The sequence below is a fragment of the Panthera tigris genome, chromosome E1 (assembly GCF_018350195.1).
Source record: "Panthera tigris isolate Pti1 chromosome E1, P.tigris_Pti1_mat1.1, whole genome shotgun sequence".
Lineage (NCBI taxonomy): Eukaryota > Metazoa > Chordata > Mammalia > Carnivora > Felidae > Panthera > Panthera tigris.
The window spans coordinates 10,353,749-10,380,307 of record NC_056673.1 but is presented as its reverse complement, the minus strand read 5'-3'; the positions used below and the strand labels follow the sequence as shown (position 1 = coordinate 10,380,307).

At 50.4% G+C, this 26,559-nt stretch overlaps 1 protein-coding gene and 1 long non-coding RNA gene across 3 annotated transcripts; one reads left to right on the top strand and one right to left on the bottom strand.

The window, feature by feature from the left end:
- Positions 1-2,225: 2,225 nt before the first annotated feature.
- On the top strand, positions 2,226-25,130 carry ALDH3A2 (aldehyde dehydrogenase 3 family member A2). Of its 2 annotated transcripts, none has more exons than XM_042966110.1 (11): positions 2,226-2,315; positions 2,442-2,603; positions 4,967-5,198; positions 6,735-6,820; positions 8,672-8,880; positions 10,498-10,615; positions 12,453-12,594; positions 14,571-14,737; positions 17,279-17,378; positions 21,203-21,438; positions 24,747-25,130. In XM_042966110.1, the coding sequence occupies exons 2-11, from the start codon at positions 2,451-2,453 to the stop codon at positions 24,759-24,761; spliced, it is 1,458 nt and encodes a 485-aa protein (XP_042822044.1). In that variant the 5' UTR covers positions 2,226-2,315; positions 2,442-2,450; the 3' UTR covers positions 24,762-25,130. The 2 variants fall into 2 exon arrangements, with proteins under 2 accessions (XP_042822044.1, XP_042822045.1); XM_042966111.1 differs by having other exon boundaries at positions 2,258-2,306.
- Positions 14,523-15,593, bottom strand: LOC122233510. The gene is made up of 2 exons (XR_006211064.1): positions 15,440-15,593; positions 14,523-15,342 (listed from the first exon to the last, which is right to left on the bottom strand). It is a non-coding gene; the product is annotated as an uncharacterized LOC122233510 (long non-coding RNA).
- Positions 25,131-26,559: the final 1,429 nt, after the last annotated feature.

The following is a 26,559-nucleotide window of genomic DNA, read 5'->3' as shown; positions in this document are numbered from 1 at the left end:
AAGGCTTCTTTAAGGAGGTAACTTTTTTTTTTTTAATTTTTTTTTAACGTTTTATTTTATTTTTGAGACAGAGAAAGACACAGCATGAACGGGGCAGGGGCAGAGAGAGAGGGAGACACAGAATCGGAAGCAGGCTCCAGGCTCTGAGCCATCAGCCCAGAGCCCGACGCGGGGCTCGAACTCACGGACCGCGAGATCGTGACCTGAGCTGAAGTCGGACGCTCAACTGACTGAGCCACCCAGGTGCCCCTAAGGAGGTAACTTTTAAGCAGAGATTAAATTAAGGGAGAAAGTTAGCTGAGCACTCCAGGCAAGGAAAACAGCAGGCCGGAAAAGCCCCGGGGTGGGGAAGTGGTTCGTGTTCCGTGGACAGTGAGGAATCCACTCCCATTAAATGAGAGAATCCTCCACAGCGAGGCTGGAGAAGAGGCCAGAAGCCAGAACATACAGGGATCGTAGAATGTAGCCGTGAGTTTGGATTTTACTCTAAATGTCACGGTAAGCCGTTAGAAAGTTTTGAGCAGGAAGTTAACAAGGTCAAGATACCTTCTGAAAGGATCGTGAACCGCTCGGTGGAGAAAAGGCTGCATGTAGCCAAGTGTCTCAGTAAGGGTCTAGTCACGGAGAGGGATAAAGCACTCCACTTATTTCAGGCAGAGGGAATTTTCAGAGGAACAGATTTTCATACACTCTGGGCCCCTGCAGTGCAGTATAAATGGGCAAATGTAGACACGAGAAATCACATCTATACCAAGAATCAAGAGTGGAAGCAGGGAACCCAGGAGGATGCTGGTGCTAAATACATGATGCAGGTGACATGATATGGCTTGGACTAGGGTAAAAGTGGTTGGAGTCAACATATTTTTGGAAGACAGGGTCAAAGAGGAGTCGAGAATGATTGCAAGGACTTTGGCCCCAGGAAACGGGATAAAGGGTGTACCATTTATGAGACAGGGAACACTAGAGGGGGATGTGCACTGTATTTGTTTGGTGGATGAGGGTAAATGAAAAGTTCTAATTAAAGTTGACTGAAGATGCCCTTTATACATTCATAGAGACCAACAGGATGTAGCTGAACGCAGCCATTCGGGTCTGGAGGAAAGGGTGGGACCAGAGATGGAATGAAAGCCTCTGATGACCACCCATGGGCTTAGAGGAGGAAGTTGGAACTCTGGAAAGGGAAGAAGTCCAAGGACTGGTTCAGCAAAAAAACCCAAAACAACAACAAAACAAAACAAAAACCCAGAGGGCTCAGCCAGGAAGGTGAAAAGAAAACCAGCAGAGTGCAGGGAGACGGAAAACAAGCCAAGCCAGGGTCTCCAGAAGATGGCCATGCTCGGTTGTGCCAGCCGTCGCTGAGCAGAACGAGACGGGACCTGAGGATTACACATTGGATTTGGCACCCAGCCGGTGGGGAGGCACACTGGGTGGCGTGGGTTCCCTCTCTGGGGAGATCGGCCGCAGAGGGGAACGGAAAAACGGGAAGGTGGCTGGCGGCTGATAAGCAGCCGAGGGACATTGCTCTTAGGGGATGGGCGATGATGACGTTTGCACAGCGCCGGCGAACTGGACGGCTGCACGGCCAGCAACGGCACGGCCAGCAACGGCACGGCCAGCAAAGGCGTGGATGAGGTCCTGGCTTCCTGCCCTCCGGGGACGTTCGTCGGAGGGCCTTCTGCCAACCCGTCCTCGCAGCTCGCAGTCGGGGCAGCGAACAGCGAGGGCCAGGACGAGGGTGCTGCGCCACCTCCCCCGGCGGCGGCCTCGGGGCCCAGAGCGCTAAGGCGGCGCGCGGGGTGCTGGCGCCCGCTCTCCACGGACGCCGAGAGGCCGGGCCCGGCATGGCGCGGCGCCGGGCTCCCCGCCCCGCCTCGGTCCGCTCGGCCACCTCTGAGAGCCACAAAATGGAGGCGGGAGGGAAAAGCGATGGCGAAAGCGCCGGGGCGCACGGGCCGCATTCCGCCGGCTGTCAGGGAGCTTCCTGCCCCGCGCCGGGCTCTCTCGGGCGCCCAGCCCCTCGCCCTCCGCGTCTCGGCCCACTTCCCGGCCACTCCCCGTCCCCTGTCTGAAGCCACCTCGCCAGCACCCGCACCCCGACGCCGCGCCCCTCCCCCGGCCCCCGGCGGCCGCAGCCCCCACCCCCGGGCTAGATCCCCGGAGCGGCGTCCGGCCCGCCGAGGTCACGTGGGGCGCGTCGGCCAATCGGCGCGCGGCGGCGGGTCCAGCCCAGCTCCGCCCGGCCGCTGTCGGGCAGTGGGACGCGGCGGGCGCGGAGAACGCGGCGGAGCGAGCGAGCCGGCGGGCGGGTGAGCGAGGTAGGGCTCCGGGCCGTCGCAGAGGGTCGCCGGGTGGGCGGGGAGGGGGACGGCGCCCGCCCGCAGCTGCATCCCTCCGGCCCGCCACGCCTCCGCGGCGCCGCCCGACCTCCTCTTTCCCCTTAGGACAAGGCCATGGACAGCAAGATCCAGCGGGTTCGCGACGCGTTCGCGTCCGGCCGGTCGCGCCCCCTGAGGTTCCGGCTGCAGCAGCTCGAGGCCCTGCGCAGGATGGTGCAGGAGCGCGAGAAGGACATCCTGGAGGCCATCGCCGCCGACCTGTGCAAGGTACGCGCCCCGCGGGCGGAGCCAGGACAGCCGTCTACCTCTGGGGAACCGCATTCCACCCGAGCTTTTGCTGCCTTTTTTTTTTTTTTTAATTTATTTTTGATTATGCAAGCACTGTGGGAGTATTGTCTCCAGCAGTCGTGATAAGGCAAATTTCCATGGACTTTCCCGATCTTCTTACCTTGCAGATACAGAGAAATAAAGACATATGTATCTTCTGGCCTCTGTTGCTCTTTTGTGAATTACCTTTTATATTTTTGCCTGTTTTTCTGTTGCATTTATGGTTCTTTGCTTTATTATTTGTACGAATCTTTTGTATAGTGTGGATTTTGCTAATTTGTCAGCTTAGTACATTGTTTGTTTTTCCTCGGGTCTATTTGCTTGTGTCTTTTTACGATTTCTTTCGTAGACAGAGGTTTTTCGGCTGTCGTTGTTGCACTGAAATTTTCCTCCTTGACTTTGTGTTAGGCCAGTGTTCCTCAAACTCCGGTGTCTTGATGAGTCACTTGGGGATCTTGTTAAAATATAAGTTATGGTTCAGCGCGTCTTGGAGGGCACCTGAGAGTCTAACAAGCTCCCAGGGGATACCATGCTTCCTGTTTGGGAACTACCCTTTTTTAAAATTTTACTGTTTTTTAATTGCAGTTTAGTTGGTATACAATATATTAGTTTGGGGTACAACACAGGTGCACAGTACAGCTTATTTCATTTAGCATAATATTCTCTAGGTCCATCCATATTGTCACAAATGGCAAGATTTCATGTGTTTTTTTTTTTTTTTTTTTTTTTATGGCTGAGTAGCACTCCATAATAAATACATATGTGTGTGTGTGTATGCCACATTTCCTTTATCCATTCATCTATCAGAAACTTAGGTCACTTTCATGATGTGGCTGTTGTAACTAATGCTGTGAACACAGGCATGCGCAGATCTTTTTGAGTTCGTGTTTTCATTTTCTTCGGCCAAATACCCAGAAGTGGAATTCCTGGATTTTGTGGTATTTCTGTTTTTAATAGCAGACACACCCTAAGATTAGTTCATAAATCTCTGCCATGTTTGGCCCAGGCGCTTTCCAGACTGCTACCTCTGTGCTGGGTCTCAGAGGGAGTGAGTTTGCATGCAGGCAGTGTAAGAGCTGAGTCCCCTGTAGCCCTGCGGTTGTTAACTAAGCCCGTCCCAGTTAAGTCCCGCTGATCTTTAAAGCCCGAGTTCTAGAGGCCCCTCTTGCTGGTGCAGGTTCCCAGGGCGAGGACACCTGATGTGCAGCTTGAAGCCCTCCCTTTTCAGGGAGGATCTCCATACCTGTGATATCCTTGCTGTTTGTGGGGCCCCGTGCCAGGGTGTGGGTTCCATCTGGACCGCATCTCTGCCCCTCCTACCACTCTCCGTGTTGCTTTTTTCTTTAGGACTTTAGCTGTGGACGACGTGTCCTGTGGGTCCTTAGGTCATTCTCAGACAGTTACTGTATGTGCACTTGTAGCCAGGGAGTGTCCATGGGAGGAGTTAGACCTCAGGATCCTCCTCTGCCATCTTCAACGGGAAGACCCGGAACCACTCTTTGAGTTGCAAGGTTTGGAGTAGCCTTTAGGGTGCAGATATATCAGTCTATATTTTCTAATACTGTTTTCATTTTGTTTTTGAAACATTTCAATTCATTTTGAATTCTAGGGGCAGCCAGACCACGCTCTGGCTCTGTGGGTCTCTCTCACTTCCCCCAAAGATCTTAACCCCCAAAGATTATTTTGAGGGGTAGTAACATCAGGAGTAGCAGTAACAACAGTAACTATATAAAATTTCCTTTCTCGGACTTTTGACAGAGAGAGGAGGCTGTGATAGCAAATGAACAAGGTGACATAATTAAGATTTCAAAAAGGATCAATCAGTCTTTCTGTAAGCATGAGATACTTACGTATGTATATACGTAGGAGTACTGAAGACATATACAGAAGTTCCTTGCCCTTGAGGGATTTCAATTTGGTAGACAGAACAAACACAGATACGATGTGAGTACGGGTATAAATCAGTGTCCAAGGGTGTAATACCAAGATATACATCAGGAGCATAATTGGTTTATGAAGATTGATCAAGGCAGGCTAATATTGATCATGGAAATGTTTCTGAATGAGACAGTGTTTAATCCTGACTTTAAAAGGCTTGGATCAGTAAAGCAGGATTTAAAGGGATTGAATATATTCGTGAGGGAGTTAGCAAATCCTCAGACCCTGAAGGTTACGAAAGGGATCTGAATGGCAAACCAGCTAGTCTGATAATGCCGTTTGTCACAGCAGGTGTATCTGGCCTAGCTCTTCACGGCCGGGTGTGTCGTGCTCGGGCAAGATTAACTGTGATCCTCTTATAACAGAGTGAACTCAATGCATACAGTCAGGAGGTCATTACCGTTCTTGGAGAACTTGATCTCGTGCTGGAGAATCTTCCTGAATGGGTCGCTGCTAAGCCAGCTAAGAAGAATCTGTTCACCATGCTGGATGAGGCCTACATTCACTCCGAGCCCCTGGGAGTCGTACTGATTATCGGAGCCTGGAACTACCCTTTCGTTCTCACCATTCAGCCTCTGATAGGAGCCATTGCGGCAGGTCTGGCATCAGTTTCTCTCTTCATGACCTTGGGGATGGGCTCATCCTCTCACGTGGGTTGTAAATTAAGGATAGTGTCCAATTGAATACACGTGTTTGCCTTGGTGGTTTGCCTTTGTTTACACCAGCAGTGAACCGAGAATTAGAAGATATTATCATGTATTTCTTAGCAAGTTCCAAACAGTTTCTTAAAGTGAAATTACAACTCTCAAGGTGGGAGAGCAGGCAGGTCCCGTGAGGTGGAACGAGCCCTGGGCTGTTTGGGATTGGGTATTATTGGGTCTCTCTGGGCTGAGATGAGCCATATTGTACAAAAGGATTTTATTATTTTTAAGACTTAAAAAATAAATTTTTTTTAAATGTTTATTTACTTTTGAGAGAGAGACAGACATAGAATGCGAGAGGTGGCGGGGCAGAGAGAGGGAGACAGAATCTGAAACAGGCTCCAGGCTCTGAGCTGTCAGCACAGAGCCTAATGTGGGGCTCGAACTCACGAACCATGAGATCATGACCTGAGCCAAAGTCGACGCTTAACTGACTGAGCCACCCAGGTGCCCTGAAGGAATTTTTTTTTTTTTAAATTTTTTTTAAACATTTATTTATTTTTGAGACAGAGAGAGACAGAGCATGAACGGGGGAGGGTCAGAGAGAGAGGGAGACACAGAATCTGAAACAGGCTCCAGGCTCTGAGCTGTCAGCACAGAGCCCGACGCGGGGCTCGAACTCACGGACCACGAGATGGTGACCTGAGCCAAAGTCGGCCGCCTAACCGACTGAGCCACCCAGGTGCCCCAGGAATTTTTTTTTTTAAGTAATCTCTACACCCAACTTGGGGCTCAGGCTCACAACCCCAAGATCAAGAGTCGCACACTCTATCGACTGAGCCAGCCAGGCACCCTTTTGTTATTATTTTTTAAATGGGCTCCAGAGATTTGCATGGTGACTGTTTTTTGTTTTGTTTTGTTTTGTTTCATTTCTTAATACCCGGAAAGTGAACCTGTGAGGTTCTAAAGTCACGAGTTGACGGGCCCATGAGTTTGGAGTTAGCCATCCATATTCCAGTGGTTTCAGTTGCCGGCCGTGGCCTCGGATGAACCATCGGATTCAGTCTGATCAGTTTCCTCCTTCAGACATGGGCCCCGGAAGTATTGCTGGCTTGAGTGTACAGCAAATGCCAAGAGGTTGCTTTCTCACTTCAGCTGGATCCGGAGTGACAGCTTTAATTGATGAGGCCTGTTTGCCCAATAATTCCAAGGCAAACAGGAAAGTCTAGTCGTGAGAGGGGGAGGAAACGGAGAGAAGAGCTGAAGCAGTTGGGGAGGATGGTGGAGCCCGTGAAGGGAATGAGAACCAAGGAGTTTGCATCTGAGGAAGTCAGACAAGTTCTGATACTCACTGAGGAACAGCAGATTTGGAGGCCAACTGGAGCACCTAGCCTGGATCCCCCTCCCCGCCTCCCACGGGCACCGTTTTCATAGGTATTAAGGTTACTCGGGTATTAAATGGCACTGTCCTGCTTTTTTTTGCCTTGTTTAGGAAATGCTGTCATTATCAAGCCTTCTGAACTATGTGAAAAAACAGCCACGATCTTGGCCCAACTCCTGCCACAGTATTTAGATCAGGTAACGTTGTCTTCACCCACCTTCAATGTGTCTGCTCGCGGAGGGGGGTGGGTTGCACATCGGATCTTCCTGCTGGCACGTGTCATGGATGCCTGTCGACGTGGAATCACTGTGGAGAGGAGCCCTCGTCCAGCTTCCACGGAAAGGCAGCTTCAAAATGTCAGAGCTGCAGGGCCACCTGGGTGGCTCAGTCTGTTAAGCCTTTGACTCTTGATTTCTGCTCAGGTCGATTTCGAGGTTCGTGGGTTCGAGCTCTGCACCAAGCTCTGTGCTGGGTGTGGAGGCTGCTTGGGATTCTCTCTCTCCCCCTCTCCCTCTCTCAAAATAAATACATCTAAACATTAAAAAAATTAAAAACATTTTTTTTGGTTAAAAATTATTTATTTATTTAAGAAAAACATTTTTAAAAAATGTTTATTCATTTTTGAGAGACAGGGACAGAGCACCAGCAGGGGAGGGGGAGAGAGAGAGGGAGACACAGAATCCGAAGCAGGCTTAGAACCTGACTCCGGGCTCAAACTCAAGGGCTGTAGGATCACGACCTGAGCTGGAGTCGGACGCTTAACCAACTGAGCCACCCAGGCGCCCCACCACCTTTAAAAGGAAGAAAAGAATTATTTGTTTTGAGAGTAAGCCAGCACAGGCAGGGGGAGGGGCAGAGAGAGAGGGAGAGAGAGAATCCCAAGCAGGCTCTGTGCTGCCACTGCAGAGCCTGACGCAGGGCTCGAACTCACAAACCGTGAGATCGTGACCTGAGCTGAAATCAAGAGTCGGACGCTTAACCAACTGAGCCCCCCAGGCGCCCCCACAAGCCACCTTTCGTTTTAGGGCCGTATCTCAGAATCCTTTGAGTATGTGAGTCCGTGTTCCTTCCTTGCCGTCCGTTCTCTTGTCATTTCTCTCCCGGCTGCTGTTACGCCAGATACTCTCTTTCACAATAGCTCTTTATTTATTTATTTATTTATTTTAATTTTATGTATTTTTTTTTTCAACTTTTTTTTTAAATTTATTTTTGGGACAGAGAGAGAGCATGAACGGGGGAGGGGCAGAGAGAGAGGGAGACACAGAATCGGAAACAGGCTCCAGGCTCCGAGCCATCAGCCCAGAGCCTGACGCGGGGCTCGAACTCACGGACCGCGAGATCGTGACCTGGCTGAAGTCGGACGCTTAACCAACTGCGCCACCCAGGCGCCCCAATCACAATAGCTCTTAATAACAGCACAGTGCACGTAAGGGCTCGGTCCAAAGCTGTGTGACTTCTCCCCGGTAACAAGTGAGGAAACTGAGGCTCAGAGATGTTCAGCAGGTTGCCCCGGGTCACACGAGCTAGTGAGTGACGGAGCCCAGGTTCGGTCCGGATCTGACCTCAAAAGCGAGTGCTCTCACCCACCGCTGCTCCGCACGCCCCTCATTCAGCAGACCTTTACTTGGTTCCTGCCACGGGCTAAGCCCTGCACTGTTGGTCGGGCGAGAACGTTCAGGTTAAGACATTCAGCCGGGACCTGTCCTGCGGTCTCTGACGGCAGACTCTTCACCAAAATCTTGAGCCTGCACAGCCCACATCTCATGCATTTCCCTAGTCGAATCCAACTGTTTGGATCCAACTGCTCTCGTTGGCGTCTACCCTGCTGAGCTCAGGTGGAAAACAGTGGACTCTCTGGTCAGTTCCACCGCAGGTTGATGGTTCTCAGATGCCATCGGACTGTGTTCTCCACTTGTCCTCTGTCCGTTCCCTCGTCTGTCCTCACAGGGGGCGGTCTCCGAAGGCGACAGGTTTATGCTGAAGAAATTGCTCGTCCGAGGATAGGGTTAACGTACCCACACAAGTGCTTGTGTTTCTCCTTCTTGAAGGACCTGTATGTCGTTATCAATGGTGGCGTGGAGGAAACCACAGAGCTGCTGAAGCAGCGATTTGACCACATCCTCTATACGGGAAGCACGGCGGTGGGAAAAATCGTCATGGAGGCCGCCGCCAAGCATCTGACCCCTGTGACTCTTGAACTAGGAGGGAAGAGTCCGTGTTACGTGGACAGAGACTGTGACCTGGACGTCGCCTGCAGGTGAGGCTGTCTGGTTCCCCGGGGGGTTCCCGACAACCTGACGGGTTGATGGTTCCTCTTGGCACTGAGACCCTGGGCCCCCCAGCTCTGAGAGACATCATGAGCCTACAGTGGTTGACATCCTCAAGGGCACTGGGACTTGTTCCCAAGCTGACTCTGGTGCCACTGCCAGAAGAGCAGCGTTTCTGGACGTCGCGTGGTTGTCCTTAGGAGTTAGGAAAAAAGTTTTGTCTGGCTGTGGCAGGAGATTTAACTGTTTTGCTGGCAGATGATCCAGGAAGTAGATGAAGTCTCGTGTGTACCTAATAAAATCCTTAAATTCCCAAAAGAAAGGTTGTTGACTCTTTAACAAGTCCCTTTGTTGACAAACTCAGGATTACTCAGACTCCCATTTTAGTTTTAACAGAGTAACATCTTGCAGGGGCCCCTGGGTGGCTCAGTCGGTTAAGCGTCTAACTCTGGATTTTGCCTCAGGTCACGGTCTCACGGTCGTGGGATCGCGCCCCATGCAGGGCTCTGCGCTGACAGCATAGAGCCTGCTTGGGATTCTTTCTCCCCCTCTGTCTCTGCCCTCTCTCCCACTTGGGCGTGTTCTCTCTCTCTCTCTCTCTCTCTCTCTCTCTCTCTCTCTCTAATAGAGAAAAAAGGAATACCATCTTGTCAGGCTGGGAACCAGAAAACAAAAGGTTGCAGATTCGCTCTGCTAAATCAGGTTCATCTACCAGGAAGCACCCAGACCTACAACAGACTGCGTGTTTGGGGTGGTGTGGCTCTTTTCTCCCCTTCAGAGATGGGCGAGGACGGTTTGTAGGCAATCAGGCCGCGTCCAGGTTGGCTTTGTAAATAGAAGTCTCCTTGCCAGGACGTGAGGCCCCCAGTGAAGGTTTTGATCCGTGTCTGGGCACAGCTTTCCAGAGTGGGGAGGGGGCTCCACAGAGATGCGGGTGTCTTGGAGGCTGGCTGTTGTCCTGCCTGTACCGGAACATCTTGCCACCGCATTTAGAGCCACAACCAGAAGTGGAGTCTGTGTGGAACTCCTGTCATCCCTGATGTCCTGTTGGCTGAAGTGGGAGAAAAGGAGGGTGTGGGGGGGCTTTCTTTTCTGGAAGCAGGCCGTGGCGTCACTGCTCGTAAAGTGCTGTTTCCCATGAGCTGGCACGAGAATTCCCTTCCTCCGTAGAATGTTCTGTGTCAGTTGGAAAATGCATTGTAAGTTCCAACCAACTGATTTAGAGATGAGTTTTACAACATTTTCATTCTCTAAATTTTTGTTAATGTTAATTTATTTTTGAGAGAGAGACAGAGTGAGAGCAGGGGAGGGGCAGAGAGAGAGAGAGGGAGACGCAGAATCCAAAGCAGGCTCCAGGCTCCGAGCTGTCAGCACAGAGCCCGATGCGGGGCTCGAACTCACAAACCGCGAGATCATGACCTGAGCCGAAGTCAGATGCTCAACCGACTGAGCCACCCAGGCGCCCCAGCATTTTGATTCTTTATAAAGAGTATTAAGTAAATCTGTGAGTGCATGCTAGTTGCAAAATACTCAAACAATACAAAAGTGTGTCAAATGCATAGTAGGCTGGGTTTTATGGATGTTCTGGTTTCCCCACCTCCCCCCAGGCGCATAGCGTGGGGGAAGTACATGAACTGTGGTCAGACCTGCATTGCTCCTGACTACGTTCTCTGCGAACCATCCCTCCAGAATCAAATTGTGCAGAAGATTAAGGAAACCGTGAAGGTTTGTGTTTTAACACATCTGATCTCATTGGTTCCATTAAGATAATGGAGTCAAATCAGCTCTTTGCAGGCAGCACCCCTGTTTCCCCTCCCCCCCAGGAAAATTCCAGTAGCACATGTGGCTGCATTCATTTGTGGGCTTATGAAAAACGCCCCGTGCACCTTCCACAGAAGGGTCTGCTAGTAGCCAGGTTAAGTTGGCATTTAACCCACATCAACTGGCTAGTTTTGTTGACGAAACCACGGGTTAGCTGTGGCACATGCTTTGAAAAAAAGAGTAAATAACTGTGTTTCGTGGTTTTGAGAGAATGTTGCCAGTTCTTTGAAGGGCACCCAGAGGTCCTTCGGCATATTGGCCATTGCTGATTAAGGTTATCCGTTCTTGTGCGTGAGGGGGCGTAGGAAGACCAGTAGTTTAGAGGGGATAGTTTATCCAGTACCTGTTGGTAGAATACTCTTGACTTGGTTATCAGTCTTTCGGGGTGTTGAAACTCAAGCTCTCTGTAGAGGGAATCAGGGAATGCTGTATGGTAGTGATTTGAGCTAAGCATCAGAGAAATGTAGGATTTGGATTGGAAGCAAGGCTTGGGGTGACCGAGCTCACCCGTCGGTAGGGGTCGTTAAGCCCCCTGAGTGGAAGAACTTATTGGGACAGTCATTGTTCACTCAACAGATGCTAACTGAGCACTGGAAGGAAGGATCAGGAACACTGAAGGGTAACACACACGATCAGACAGTGGAAAGCGTATATGCCGGGAAGTTTAGAAGAAGAATCGTGATCCAGGCACGAGGGGTGGAAGGTGTCGATGGGGGAATTGGATGTGAGAGCTAGGACTGGAGATGGGGCCAGACAAGGAGAACATGGAATGTGGGGCGGCAGCGTGGGGTTCAGGATACCTATGGCACAGAAAGCCCTTGGAGGTTGAAGACGTGCTTAGCTGAGGGTGGAAATGAACTCGGTTTCAGAGGAATAAGAAAGATCTCCCCTCTGCCTGCCTTGCGGGCTTTGTATTCTTAAGCGGTTCGTAACTGAGGTTCACCAGGGAGCCGTTTAATTAACGAAAAGTTTCTGCTCCTCACCTTGCAAAGACTGTGACTCTTGGTCTGGGGTCTCGTCGACGTGACCCTCAGGTACAGCCAGCATTGACAGCATCATTGGTGGCTCCGGAGTTGGGGCACAGGAACTGGCACCAGCAGGCTGCCACCCAGGCTTGAGGGCATTTGGTTGGAGGGTGGGTGAACGCTTGTTGTGATTGGAGAGCACATCGAGAGCGTTCACAAAGCCTCGAAGTGATGTGGCAATTCAGTAATTTTGTGTTTGTTTTACGTAATTGGTGCCAATCATATGATTTCGTTTTCCTGGCACCTGTGACTGCTGGCAATACCAGTCCAGAGAAGATATAAAATAGTGCAGTAGCAGAAAGTTCAGCAAACTTTTTTCCGTAAAGGGCTAAATAGTAAATATTTTAGGCTTTGCAGCAGGCCACGGGTTTCTGTTACAATAAGCAGGAGGAGGGCGGCCACAGTCGCATTGTAAACGAATGGGTGGCCCTGACTCAGAGCCAGACCTCCCCCTACACCCACATTCATCCCCCGGGACAGCCCCCCGGGGGTCTGCGAGGGATCACCATGAAGCCCCAAAACTATGGAGAGTCCTAGGTCTGTGCACGTGTCCTTGACCTGCCAGAAAGCTTAGGCACTATTACTTGAGGGAGGAGGGTGAGGATATCAGATCAGGCCCCCCAGATCAGTTTTGGGGGCATGAGCGGGTTTTATAGTTACTAAGGAAATTGACACATGGGTCTTTTGTGGCAATTAAATGCTGTTGTTTTCAATAGGAATTTTATGGAGAAAATATAAAAGAATCCCCCGATTACGAAAGGATCATCAATCTTCGCCATTTTAAGAGGATACAGAGTTTGCTTGAAGGACAAAAGATAGCCTTTGGTGGCGAGACCGACGAGGCCACACGCTATATAGGTAATGGAAATTCACCTTTTGCTGTGGGGACGTGCAGTTTGATGGCTTTTATTGACGCTCTTTACCCATACTAAATAAGCCCTTAGATACATAACGTTTAATCAAAGATTATAGACTGTGGTCTGGTATACTGCTTCCTAACCCATTTCAAGAGGGTTTTACGTCTTTATAAATAACACCACCTGTGATGCACTGGCTTTTTGCCTCTACACGTTTCATCTGTTTTTTTGTTGGTTTGTTTTCCTCCTACAACCTGTAACCTAACAACCCTGAGAAGCAAAATAGAACTCCGTGTGATTATTTCTGGATTCTGGCTGGGAAAACAACAGCACAAAGAAGGAAATCACTTAACTGCAATTTTACAAGTAACCAGTCACGGTTCGCTTCCAGAAATAATGTGTTGAATTGCTTTCTTTTGGCTAAGATCAAGTGCAGAAATAATGTGTTGATCTGTTGTGCTGGACCTTATTACTTGTGTACTCTGTTTTTGTGTTCTTTTATTCTTTGCCATGAATATGTCTTGTTGAATTTTATTTTTAATTTATTTTTAATGTTTATTTTTGAGAAATTCAGAGCACAAGTGGGGGAGGGGCAGAGACAGAGGGAGACACAGAATCCGAAGCAGGCTCCCGTCTCTGAGCTGTCAGCGCAGAGCCCGATGCAGGACTCGAACTCATGAACTGCGAGATCGTGACCTGCGCTGAAGTCGGACGCTTAACCGACTGAGCCACCCAGGCACCCCGTTGCTATCGAATTTTAAACATGTTGCTCTAAAATAACATAAGATGTTGGGGATTACGGAGATACTTACTTGGCAAAAAAAAAAAAAAAAAGCTGCCCCAAATAGCTTTACTTATCCCTTCTTAGTAGGTCGGATGCTGCACGTCACCAGAAAACCCTAAAACCTTAAAGGACTTAAAACAATAAGGAAAAGTACATTCTCTGGTCATGAGCCATCCCAAGGCACTTCTGGCCTGTTCATTTGGTGGCCCAGTAATGGCCTCAAAACCCCCAATTCTTTCGTCTTTCTGTTCTCCCATCAGCCATTGCTTTTGCCCACTCCCAGGCCAATCAGTGGCAGGAGGAAAGGTCTATTGTGATTCGCTCAACCAGTTAGGAACCACCCCCTGACCTGGCGTCGGGGTCACCTTACCTGAGCACATGGGTATGTGGAGAGTATAGATACCCAAACCGAAACGGTTCTCTGAGCCCGGGCAGCAGCGGGCAGTGGATTTGGGGTAGCCGCATAGGTCCCCCCGGAAGGTGCTGGCAGCAGCCGTCTTCTGCCGCATCGCCAGGGTATCCTGGCAGGAAATTAGGGGGAAGCGAAGAGAGCAAGCTTGTCATTGTCGAGTGTCTTCCCTTTTCATTGGTGACCCAGCTTGTTTACAGCGTCTTTTGGAGCACTGCTCGTTGGGGACTGACCTCGTGTGGACGCCCGGACACTCTGCAAAGCTTCGTCAGCATCCATGTTGCCCTCCCTCCTTGCGTCCCTTCCCCACAGCGGATAGAACACTGAACTAAGGGAGCCTTGGCCATTTTAAATACATTCTCCTAACCTCTCTAACGGAGTTGAAATAAGGTCAACGAGATCATATGTGTGAAAGCACTTGAATTAAGAAGCGGTGTTGATTTGATCCACAGAGGGGCTGTCTACACTCCCAAAAAGACCTGTCCACAGAAAGGTGGAAACATAACCTCCTGGTACATAGGAATATGGCTATGAACAGGGTTAAGTATGAATATACTCAGGTGTGTGGATCTTTCTCTCGGTTTGCATGGGGATCCCCTGATGCACACGCTCGGAGACACATGCACGGTTCATCCACATGCGTCCTCGGGACTCTTTCCTCAATAGCTAATACTCGGGCAGGAATGGGAAGGGGATGGATAGGTGACCCAGCAAAACAGAGGATGAGAGTTTGGCATTCCTGTCTTCTACTTTAGGATTTCATTTTGCTTATTTCTTTTCTCAGCACCAACGATCCTTACCGACGTCGATCCCGAAACCAAGGTGATGCAGGAAGAAATTTTCGGACCAATTCTTCCAATAGTGCCTGTGCGGAATGCCGATGAAGCCATAAAGTTCATAAACAACCGTGAAAAGCCTCTGGCCTTCTACATCTTTTCTCACAACGAGAAGGTAAACTTTGCGGAGAACGGCTCCCTGGCAGAAGCCGCCACCGCAGGCCGTGTCCCTTCTTTGCCACAAAGCAACGACGGTTTCCAGCAGAGTTCCACCAAGTGAGGCTGTAGTCGCAGCTTGCCGTCTTGGGTAATGAGGCTCTGGGGTTGTTGCTGTAACCTTTCCTATACTCTCTGGGGTTCAGCAGGAGTCTTCAGGGTTGTGTCACAAGTTCTTTGACTCGCAAACATCTCCCCTGGAATTGGAAGACTTGCGTGTTCTGCCGTTAACCCACAGCGCTTTCCTGTGTAAGAGCTTTGTCTCTCACCCCGATGGCATTTGCAGCCACTGAAGTGGGCCGTGTGGCACCACGATCTCTGGCGCGGCCGTGGAAATGGTTGCAAAACCTCACACTTCCGTCTTTCCAGCGGTATCCCTTTGTTGTTTGAGCGATGCAACCATACCAGCCCAGGGAGCGCGTCATACTGTAGCCAGGGCAGGCACTGGGCAGCCGCTTTGCTGCGGGGCCTGTTCGTTTGCATCGGAAGGGGACTGGCTCTTGCAGAGGGACAGTGGCTTCAAGGTGGGCAAGTAGGTTCGAGCCCTCTGGAGAAGAGGGAAATCTAGAAAGGGGAGATGGGGATCGGTCAAGGTCTGAGGAGTTCACAGACCACACGTTTTCAGGAGAGCCTCTCACGGCAGCTTCTAGAGCCTACTTACTGTGCCGCGGAGATGAAGCTTTGTGAAGTGAGATCAGATGCATGGGGCTCAATACAAAATGGGTTATTGACGACGGTCATGACATTTTAAAGGACCGTAGGTAACGTGGATAGGAACCTTGAAGCAGAAAGTCTGCCGGTCAGGGTGCAGGTCAGTGAGGTGCTCTTCCCACAATGGGATTGTGCTGACCACAGGCCATTGTGACATTCATTCTAGAACTCTCAAGCGCTTGTTGGTGAGTTTCACCTAGGCAGCGAGGCGAAATTTCCCAGTCAGGTGTCATCATGCCTGTTCTGGTCTCAGGCCAACCATTTCTTCAAAACTAGAATGTCAGCTCTTTGCAGTTCCCAAAAACTGAACGGCATCTATTAATTGTATGCCATGATTTAGAACAGAGATAGGGAAATCTTACCAATGTTTAACAACCAGATATGTAGTCTGAATGGTCCTTTCTTTTTTTTCATTTTTTTTAAAAAAAAATTATTTATTTATTTATTTATTTTTTTAATTTAATTTAATTTTATTTTTTTAATTTTTTAATTTTTTATTTTTTTCAATATATGAAATTTATTGTCAAATTGGTTTCCATACAACACCCAGTGCTCATCCCAAAAGGTGCCGTCCCCAATACCCATCACCCACCCTCCCCTCCCTCCCACCCCCCATCAACCCTCAGTTTGTTCTCAGTTTTTAAGAGTCTCTTATGCTTTGGCTCTCTCCCACTCTAACCTCTTTTTTTTTTTTTTTTCCCTTCCCCTCCCCCATGGGTTTCTGTTAAGTTTCTCAGGATCCACATAAGAGTGAAACCATATGGTATCTGTCTTTCTCTGTATGGCTTATTTCACTTAGCATCACACTCTCCAGTTCCATCCACGTTGCTACAAAAGGCCGTATTTCATTCTTTCTCATTGCCACGTAGTACCCCGTTGTGTATATAAACCACAATTTCTTTATCCATTCATCAGTTGATGAACATTTAGGCTCTTTCCACAATTTGGCTATTGTTGAGAGTGCTGCTCTAAACATTGGGGTACAAGTGCCCCTATGCATCAGTACTCCTGTATCCCTTGGGTAAATTCCTAGCAGTGCTATTGCTGGGTCATAGGGTAGGTCTATTTTTAATTTTCTGAGGAACCTCCACGCTGCTTTCCAGAGCGGCTGCAGCAATTTGCATTCCCACCAACAGTGCAAGAGGGTTCCCGTTTGTCCACATCCTCTCCAGCATCTATAGTCTCCTGATTTGTTCATTTTGGCCACTCTGACTGGCGTGAGGTGATATCTGAGTGTGGTTTTGATTTGTATTTCCCTGATAAGGAGCGACGTTGAACATCTTTTCATGTGCCTGTTGGCCATCCGGATGTCTTTAAATTTATTTATTTTTGAAGGGAGGGGAGGGACAGGGAGAGGGAGACAGGATCCGAAGCAGGCTCCGCGCTGTGAGCACAGAGCCCGACGCAGGGCCCGAACCCACGAACCGTGAGATCGCGACCCAGGCCGAAATTAAGAGTCGGCCGCTTAACCAGCTGAGCCCCCCGGGCGCCCCCGCACTGTCCCTTCTAAACGAAGACTTTTGTGGCTACATTGGGTAGTCCTGCTCTGGACCGTGATGGAGTGAGCAGGACTGGTTCAGTGCCGCCTCCCTCGAAGGACGAGACGTGCATCTAAGAAGTTAAGATACTGATGACACGTTTGCTAAATTGAACAGCCCGTTAAGTTGTTTACATCTTCGGGAACGTTTGGCACAGTGTCCCAAACCCGAGTAGTCGTGCCAGCGTGTGAAGTCAGCAAGTGCAGGTCCCCCAGATGCTGCTGACCTGGAGCCTTTGTTCTGTTCCGCAGCTCATCAGACGGATGATTGACAGCACGTCCAGCGGTGGCGTCACGGCCAACGACGTCATCATGCACTTCATGCTCAGTTCTTTACCCTTTGGAGGAGTGGGTGAGTGTTCCTCTCTGCCCTCCATGGTGTAGATGGCAAATCGCATCATCTGCCCCGGCGGTCTGGGGTCCCCGCTCGACGGTGTTCTCCCGGGGGACGCCACCCTGCCAGGCCCCCTGCCGAGGGGTGACTGTGTGTCCTGTCACCCACTTTCCACCCTTAGCACTCACCACAGTCTGGAACTGTTCTGCTCCTTTTGTCGACTTACTTGTATGTTGGTTCTTACTCAGTTATTGTCCTTTCCCTAGACTTAGGGGATTTTTTTTTGGCCGGAAGTCAGGTCTCAAATTAATTGATAAGTTTCCCCTGTCTTTTTTTTTTTTTTTAATGTTTATTTAAATTAAAAAAATTTTTTTAGTGTTTTTATTTATTTTTGAGAGAGAGAAACAGAGTGTGAATGGGGGAGGGGCAGAGGGAGAGGGAGACACAGAATCCAAAGCAGGCTCCGGGCTCCGAGCTGTCAGCACAGAGCCCGACGCGGGGCTCGAACTCCTGGATGGCAACATCATGACCTGAGCCCAAGTCGGACGCTTAACCGACTGAGCCACCCAGGCGCCCCTCCATCTGTCTTTTTCAAGATGAGGTCGTGAATGACAGGTTCAGAATGCCAAGGGCAGGCAGCATTCTGGGGTCTCTGATGTCCGTTTGCTGTCTGCTCAGGGTGGCATTAAGTAGTCCTCAGTCCCCACCTGCACTGCTCCCCAAGCCCCTGGTGTGGGGACTAGCCTCTCCTCACATTGTCTCGTGATTTGAGAAGAGCACGAGATGTCCTGTGTTCTAGAGAAGACGGGCAGGAAGTATTCTCAGTGAAGCTCCGTGGACACATGCCCTTTGGGCTGCGACCCGCCTGCCTCTTTGATGCCAGAGATGACGGCTCAACTCTGTATCTTTCCTTCAGGAGCTAGGTGGTAGGCCTCTCTAATAGGTCATCGAAGAATCACAAATAATGAGCGCATCGGAGGAACTCTCGTAATAAAAAGCAGACAACAAAAGCTGCCGTCTCGAAAGCTCTGCTGTGTTCTGTCCCTCTGTAAGAGCAGAAGTGAAGTCGTCCCTGGGAATGAAATGGCTCATTTTAGCCGGACTACCTGTTCCCAGTCGAGGCCAGCTCCTCCCGTGGCCTGCTTCCGCCGCGGGCCACGTGTCCCTTCCTAGGAGGCGAAGGAATCGGCAGTACCCAGCGCAGGGCCGGCGTACGCGAGGGGCGAGTGGGCAGAGGGCGGGTCAGGGGTCCGGGCTGGCGCGAGTGGTGGCTTGGACTTGGGTGGTTGGGGAAGGGGGCTGAGTGGATCCGGGGAGTCGGGCAACAGGATTTGCCTCATGGGTTGAGTATGTCGTAGTGGGGAGGTGGTGAAGGAAAGGAAGGGTAGCCTGGAGGACCGGGGCTGCCGTGATTCGAGTTTTACTGCCCAGATTCTTAGAGGATTCACTCCGACTCCAGTCTCCCGTTCCTCAGGGCCCCACGGGGTCCCGGTTCCCACCGAAGACTCTCATTGTTCCACCCGGAGTCACTGATGCCTCCCGAGTGCAAGTCGAGTGACGTCTGTTCAGTCCCAACTTGACTTGACTAGGTGGCATTCAGTGTCATTGATCGTACCCTCTTCTTCTTTACAACGAAACAAACTCTTTCTCCTGTTAAATACAAAAGGAATACAGGCTTCGCTCGTTTTTTTTTTTTAATTTTTAAATTTTTAATTTTTTTTAAAGTTTATTTATTTTTGAGAGAGAGACAGAGTGAGAGGAGGAGGGGGGCAGAGAGAGAGGGAGGGAGAGAGAATCCCAAGGAGGCTCCACATTGTCAGCACGGAGCCCCTTGTGGGGCTTGAACTCACGAACCGCAAGATCATGTCCCGATCCCCAGGAATATAGGCTTCTTAAGAAAAGAGAGAAGACCCCAAAGAATAAATACTTAGATTTTCCATACCCCACTATTTAGAGATAACCTTTGGGGCGCCTGGGTGGCTCAGTGGGTTAAGCGTCCGACTCTTAGTTTCAGCTCGGGTCTTGATCTCACAGTTTCATGAGTTCAAGTCCCACATCCAGCTCTGCACTTGCCTCACAGATCCTGCTTGGGATTCTCTCTCTCTCTCTGCCCCTCCCCCACTCGTACCCCCACAAGCGCAATCTCTCTTTCTCTCAAAACAAACTTAAAAAAAAAATAGTGTTTATGCCTGTATGTTTATGCCCATTCTGTAGTGTTTTATTTGTTTTGGCCCTTTTCCCCTTAAAACCTGTATTACTTTTAGAATTGGGAGAAAAAAGCATTTCACTTTCTAAGCCTTTGTAACACAGTAGTTACACTCTTAGACCTCTTCCCTAAGGAAATAATGAGAAACTGCACAAAAATACATCAGAATCATCACACAAAAAGTGTGGAATCCTGAGACCCTAAGGCGGCATTCGTAGGCTGGAACAGCGTGCAGTTACTAAACTCGTGACGCACAAGCATACCGATGTGAGAAAATGTCACACGGTGTTGTCACAAACCGCGAGATCGTGACCTGAGCTGAAACTCAGAGTCAGATGCTGAACCGACTGAGCCCCCCAGGCGCCCCCCAGGCACAAACACTATTAACATATTGACAGTTTCGAGTTTTCCTGAAAAATGCATCTCGTTTGACGTATATTGCCAGATTTCTCCGCAGCTTTGGTTGCCCCTAAATGACGTCCCAGCAGCCTGTAAAGTACCAGTAAAGTGCTTCGTGGCCCCATTCGTCCGTGCCTTATACCCTCGTGGCATACGTATGTAGCTGCCACGTAGCACCCACGATAAGGACGCGAAAACTGTCACAGGGCATGGCTTTTTAAGAAGGCAGAGGTTGGGGCGCCTGGGTGGCTCGGTCGGTTAAGCGTCCGACTTTGGCTCAGGTCACGATCTCGCGGTCCGTGAGTTCGAGCCCCGCGTCGGGCTCTGTGCTGACAGCTCAGAGCCTGGAGCCTGCTTCCGATTCTGTGTCTCCCTCTGTCTCTGACCCTCCCCCATTCATGCTCGGTCTCTCTCTGTCTCAAAAATAAATAAACGTTAAAAAAAAAAAAAAAAAAAGAAGGCAGAGGTTTATACTTGCGTATTAGCTCTCACCCGGCAGCGGGAACCCTGTCATCCTGCCTTTGTTACTTTGTCGCATCTTTGAGGACATTAGTGGGTGGATAAGGGCTGTGGGTACATAGAGCCACATGGAACAGCAGGAAGAGAGGACACAGTGCCGAGGAGTCCAGCCGACCTGGACTGAGCGTTCTGGCTTTGCACTCCCCACCTTGGGCAGGTTACCTGAGCGGCCAAGCTCCCTTTCCCTGCCTGGAACTGGGGGCGATGGTGACTTTGTACAGTGGGGTTGTGGCGGGAGCGAACACAGTGTGGTCTTTGGTATCAGTGACAGCCACTGCCGGAGAGCGGCAGGTCCTGGCTCGACTCCTGGGAAGCGTCCTGTTTTGTCTTGTTGTTAATGTTTATTTTGTTTTGAGAGAGAGAGCGTGAGGGGGGTCGGAACAGAGAGAGGGGGACAGAGGGAGAACCCCAAGTGGGCTCTGTACCATCAGCACAGAGCCCGACGCCGGGCTCGATCCCACGAACCGCGACATCATAACCTGAGCCGAAACCGAGTCGGACGCTCAACCGGCTGAGCCACCCAGGCGCCCCGGAAAGCGGCCTGTCTGACAGGGAGGTTCACCTTGCTGGGGGTCCTGGGGGCGCTGGGAGCAATTTCCCGGAAGAGCCACTCACGCTGAGAAGCGAGAGGGGGGCGTCCCCGGCGGCAGGAGCTTTGTGGCTTTCTTGTGGCTTGTGTCACCTCCAGCGGAGCCTGTTTTGCCTTCCTCTCTTTCAGGTTCCAGTGGGATGGGCGCTTACCACGGCAAACATAGTTTTGATACTTTCTCGCATCAACGTCCCTGCTTACTGAAAACTTTAAAGAGGGAAGGTCCTAACAAGCTCAGGTACCCTCCCAACAGCCAGTCAAAGGTGGATTGGGCCAAATTTTTCCTCCTGAAACGCTTCAACAAAGGAAAGCTCGGTCTCCTGTTACTTGCTTTCCTGGGCATCGTGGCGGCTGTGCTTGTCAAGGTAAGTCCCCGCCTCTCTGGTCCCACGTGGCTGCCGGATGCGCGTCTTCTGTCCAGGAGTTCCTCTGATTATAGAAATCCGACTCCGTCTCTTAAATTAACCTCGAGTCTGGGACAGGGTCCGCGAACTCGCAGCCTGCCGGCCCGTCTTGCCAGAAGAACAGCCACAACCCCTCACTGACTCGTTGTAGCGAGAGTTGAGTCCTTGGGACAGGTGGCCGTGTGGCTCGCAGAACCTAAACGATTCCAGAAGTGTGCCGACCTCTGGTTTAAGAGTGTAAGGCCCCGTAGGGGCGCCTGGGTGGCTCAGTCGGTTGAGTGTCTGACTTCGGCTTGGGTCACGATCTCGCAGTTCGTGAGTTTGAGCCCCGCGTCAGGCTCTGTGCTGACAGCTCAGAGCCTGGAGCCTGTTTCGGATTCTGTCTCTCTGTCTCTCTGTCTCTGCCCCTCCCCTGCTCGTGCTCTGCCTCTCTCAAAGATAAATTAATAATAATAAAAAGAAAAAGTTTAAGGCCCCGTAGAACTTGTCACACTCTGAGCTGTTCAGCCCTCTGATCCTTCTGCCTCCCGTATGTCCGTGTCAGTCGTGTTCTCGAGTGTGCCTGGGGTCAGCAGGCCGTGGAGACGAAGGAGAGAATTGCACGGCGGGCAATAGCAGTGGTAGGACAACTTTGGCGAGCGAGGCGTGGAATGTGTTTCCTCCAAAGTTAACTCTGCCACGTACGTTCTGTCTTTGGCGATTAGTTATCGTAGACACGGGCTCACCGCCCGGCCCTCCTGAGAGCTGGCGTCCCGAGGCGGTCTGCATATCCTTGGGCTGAGGGAACAGAGCCAGGGTTTTGGAAGTTAAGGTGGAGTAGGGCAGGGCGACCGTGTCCCTGGAGCCCTCGGCCAGCCAGCTGACGAGATGCGTTGAAAATAGCGGCAACACTCGTGGTCAGCAGCCTCGGAAAAGAGGCGAGATTCGAGCGCTGAATGAAGATGGCTTGTTCACGTCTGTGTTCTTGTTTCAAGGTCAAAAAGGGGGGTGGCCTGTCTTAAGCGAGCGTCACAGCTTTGGTGGAACTGGAAATACCAGTTGCATTTGAACTCGTTTGGGTTTTCTCAGAAACACCAAGCTGTGCTGAGGAGAAAGGCCCTGTTGATTTTTCTGGCAGTTCAGACTCTGTCGTCCAGTAAGCAGTGATGGGAGCCGCAGGACTCGGGACCCAGCTCTGTCTGCTAAGAGTGAGGTGGGAACCGCTTGTTTTCTGTCTCTGTAAAGTGGGCCGGGCGGGGGTGTGTTTTCTTTTAGTGGTTTCTGTATAGCTAGAGGCTTAGGGGTTATCGAACCAGCGTTTCACCTCTCTGTCTCCAGACCTTTTGGAGCCTGGCCCAGCATCCCAGGGCATCAAAACTTACCCATACCGTTGAAAGGGCGGGGGTGGTTTGCGGGGATCTTAAAAAACGTGTGGAGGCAGAGGTAACGTGGCCCTGCTGGGTCTAGACGAAGCATGCGTCGTTTCTAGAAGAGGAGTCACGTGAGCTCCTCCCCCCTCCTCCCCGTCTACTCAGCGCTCCCAGAGGACGTGCCCACTGACCAGCTCAGATCTGTAAGAAGCACACGGACACAGTGAACGCTCTGTTTTATAATTTGAGGCCTGTCTTCTAAAACTCTCCGAGTCCCGTTTGGTTCTGCGTTGTCTCGGTGTTTAACAAGAAGTTTGGCTTTAGAATTCATGGTGGCAGACTGAGCGAATCAAAACATTGCAGCTGGGAGGCTTTCTGTTCCTGCCTCCGCATCGTCCTGAGGTCCCAGGTGTGCTCGGCTCTCTGGCCCTTACCTGCCTGTCATCTCCGATCCCAGGACATCAGTCCCCAGCCTGACACACACCTTCTTCCCGGGGATGGAACTTCGTAGCGCCGTGGCAAATTCGGAGGCTGACTGTGCTCCCCCTCTAACCCAGGAAGGTTCCCACTGCCGCAGCGCGCTGGGCCAGGCAGGCGGGGGCAGGCCGGGTAGCCCGCGTGAACTCCCAAAAGGGTGTGGCGGGCAAGCCTCTCTCTGATAAGATCTCGAGAGGCAGCAGTGTGTAAAAACATGGAACCTGGTAACAACAAAATGTGGCTTTAATTCCTGGTTCTGAGATCAGCAGATTTCTGACTCTGAGCAAGGCCTTTTCTGAGCCCGCCTTGGGGCCTCGCTTGGCTTGCTCGTCTCTAGGACAAGGGCAGCCTACAGCGATCTCCCAGGGCGCTCCTCGGTTCCCGTTACCGTGAGCTGCCGTGTTCGTGGTCCACACCGCTTTGGATTCAGTGTGAGACCGCTCAGGATCTGGCTTTCTTTCCCTCTTTGCTGCTTCTCTCTGAGCCTCTCTGTCCTCTTTCTCAAATCACCTCTTATTTTAAGTAAGTGATTCTAAGCTCAAATTGTGCTTTTGTTTGAGGAGTCTTTATTTATTCCAACTGCAGTCATTTTTTTTCTGAAACGGCTTTTCTGCACTTGGTGATTCTGTTACATGCTTGGATGTGATTTCATTAACTCTCTTTACCACAGTGAGGATGGTCTTGGAACATTTTTAAATGGGAAATTGAAAGTAGTGATTATTAGTCTAAAGGGAACAGGTCAGTCTCAGAGTGGAAAGGAGTGTTCCGAAAACATTTAAAAGGTGTGTGTGTGTGTGTGTGTGTGTGTGTCTACACGTCTACACAAAGTAAAGTTCCTATAAAGCTTAAGCCACCAAAAGCCTTGCAGGAGGTATGGGTGTTAAAACGTTGAAAAGCATAGAAGGTTTAAAATTGATAGATGTCATTAGGCCCTTGAAAATGAAATATGACAAACTCTTGAGACGGCTGCCGGAACTCCTTTGGGCTCAGTCGGTATGGATTCTATTCACTACTACTTTGGACTTTAGAAACAAAAGTGTTGATCCATTTTCAGACTTCACGTAGAGACTTCAGCTCCCCACGCACAACAGGAGGATAGTAAATGAGTATTTTCCACTCCTGTGTCAACCCTGCTGTCGTCTCGCTGATAACAGACAACACTGCCTCCGTCACCACCTTGTTACTGTCGCTTTGCAGGGAAGGCCCTAATCTTTTATCAGCCCAGACTGCACTTACCTTCTTAGGGACACAGGGACCTTTTGTATACGGCACATTCAAGCATCTCTTAAAATAGCAGGCATTTGATAGAGTCCCGATACTGAGTTCGTGTTCCAGGGCCGGTTGCGTGGGTTTTTTTTTTTTTTTTTTTTTTTTTTTTTTTTTTTTGCGTGGGGGTTTTAAACCAGCAGCAGAGTAACCTGGCTTCCTTTCTCCTCTCTCTAGGCGGGATACTACTGAAGAAAGATCCTGTTCAACCTCCTAGTTGCCTGTACTGAATTATTCCTCTCTTAAATAGTTAACGAACCAGTCATTTTGAAATCCTGCCAAAAATAGGAAGGAAATATGCAAATGCACCCTAATCAAGCCTGCAAGTCATTGCCACTCACCATTAATAAAACTTCCCGTTTCATCTGACCCCCCCCCAGCCTTCCCCCACTGTGGGGGTACACTCAGAGAACGTCTTTTACGTTGTGTTCCTCAGCTTGCGGTGGGGGGCGGGGTGGGGGCGGAGAAGGTACTAGGCTGACTCCCAGGGAGATGTAAAAGGAGTCTCTGAACCTGTTGAGTGACTTGTTACTCCAGTTCATGGGACACAGGACCCCCCCCCCCCCCCCCCCGCCTTCCGCCATCACTCTGTGAAGCTTCCAGGGGGCTCCTCCCTGCCCGGGGTTATCAACAGCCCTCTGCAGCCCGCAGAGGTGAGGAAAGATCTTCCCAGCCCTGCCTGAGGTTTGAGGCACCGGATCTGTGTGTTGGGGATGGGGGGAGGTCCCTGTCCCTCACCCACTGGGACTTGAGGACTTGACCTTCCGGAGCCAGCCCTCCTGTCAAACGTGCTGTCTGACCAGTGGTCTTCCTCCTTTCCCGTCCATTCTCCACCCTCTCTTGTATTTGGTTTGTGACAGTCTTTTGTGGCCATCCGCAGATGCCTTCTGTAACTAACGCCACACAAGACTTCCCGCAGATCCCAGGGCTTCCAGGGAAGACAGTTGCCAATTTCCATGCAAGTATCACCCGTCATTCTTACTGGGCAGGAGTTGTAGAATTCTGCATCTTATAAAACCTAACTGGCACTTTTATTATGCTGTAATAAAATTACTTACAACAACACTTATTCTCAGGGGCGCCTGGGTGGCTCAGTCGGTTGGGCGTCTGACTGCAGCACAGGTCACAATCTCGCAGTTTGTGAGTTCGAGCCCCGTGTTGGGCCCCGTGCTGACAGCTCAGAGCCCGGAGCCTACTTCACATTCTGTGTCTCCCTCTCTGTCCCTCCCCAACTCATGCTCTCTTAAAAATAAATAAATGTTGAAAAAAAAAACCAAAACACTCTCAGGATCTTAAAAGTTTCAAGTCAGTGGATCTTCAAGGACAGATCTTTTAAGTTTCTTATTTCCGTAGCACAATGCAAATAAATTTCACTTTTTTAAACTTCAGAGAGATCCCTTTTTGAATAAATTCAGCTTTCTGGACTTAACGTGGAAAGCCATTTCCTGTCACGGGCCAGAGGCCTTGGATATTCTGGACTGTGGAGCTTGAGAGCCTCAGGGGGGCTGACGGTGGAACATTTGGAGAAGGACTGTGTAAGCCACGGCGTCCCGCTGGAAGAGAGGGGGACAGAGGACACAGGAAGGGGATCTCCTGAGCATGGCTGGGACCTGAGGGACTTCAGCCAGGGTGGGAAGGAGCCCTGTGGAATGCAGCCTCCCTGCCAAGCATTGGTGACTCCTGGCTACGGTGCCTTCACTCTCCCTGCCCGCCCCCCACAAGTGAGAGAAGGTAATTCACTTTAGAGAATGTGTAATCAGCTGCCTTGAATGAATCTGTCCCAGGGAGGCTGTCTGAAGTTCACTGTCTTCATCACAGGATGCCGTGCCAATCACTAGGCTAGTTTAAGATGTCAGGATAATCGGTCACGAAATACCTTAGACAAAATTTCAATACGGAGCTTTCGTTTAGCACATTAAATTGTGCCCTGTGATTTCTAGTTACGCTAAATCACTGGCTTGTCTGCTACTATGTTCTGCTGCGAAATAAA

Coding starts and splice junctions, on each gene's coding strand:
- ALDH3A2 (XM_042966110.1), top strand. CDS start 2,451: ATGGACAGCAAGATCCAGCGGGTTCGCGACGCGTTCGCGTCCGGCCGG. Junction 6,821..8,671: donor TGCCACAGTATTTAGATCAG/GTAACGTTGTCT, acceptor TCCTTCTTGAAG/GACCTGTATGTCGTTATCAA. Junction 14,738..17,278: donor TCTTTTCTCACAACGAGAAG/GTAAACTTTGCG, acceptor TCTGTTCCGCAG/CTCATCAGACGGATGATTGA.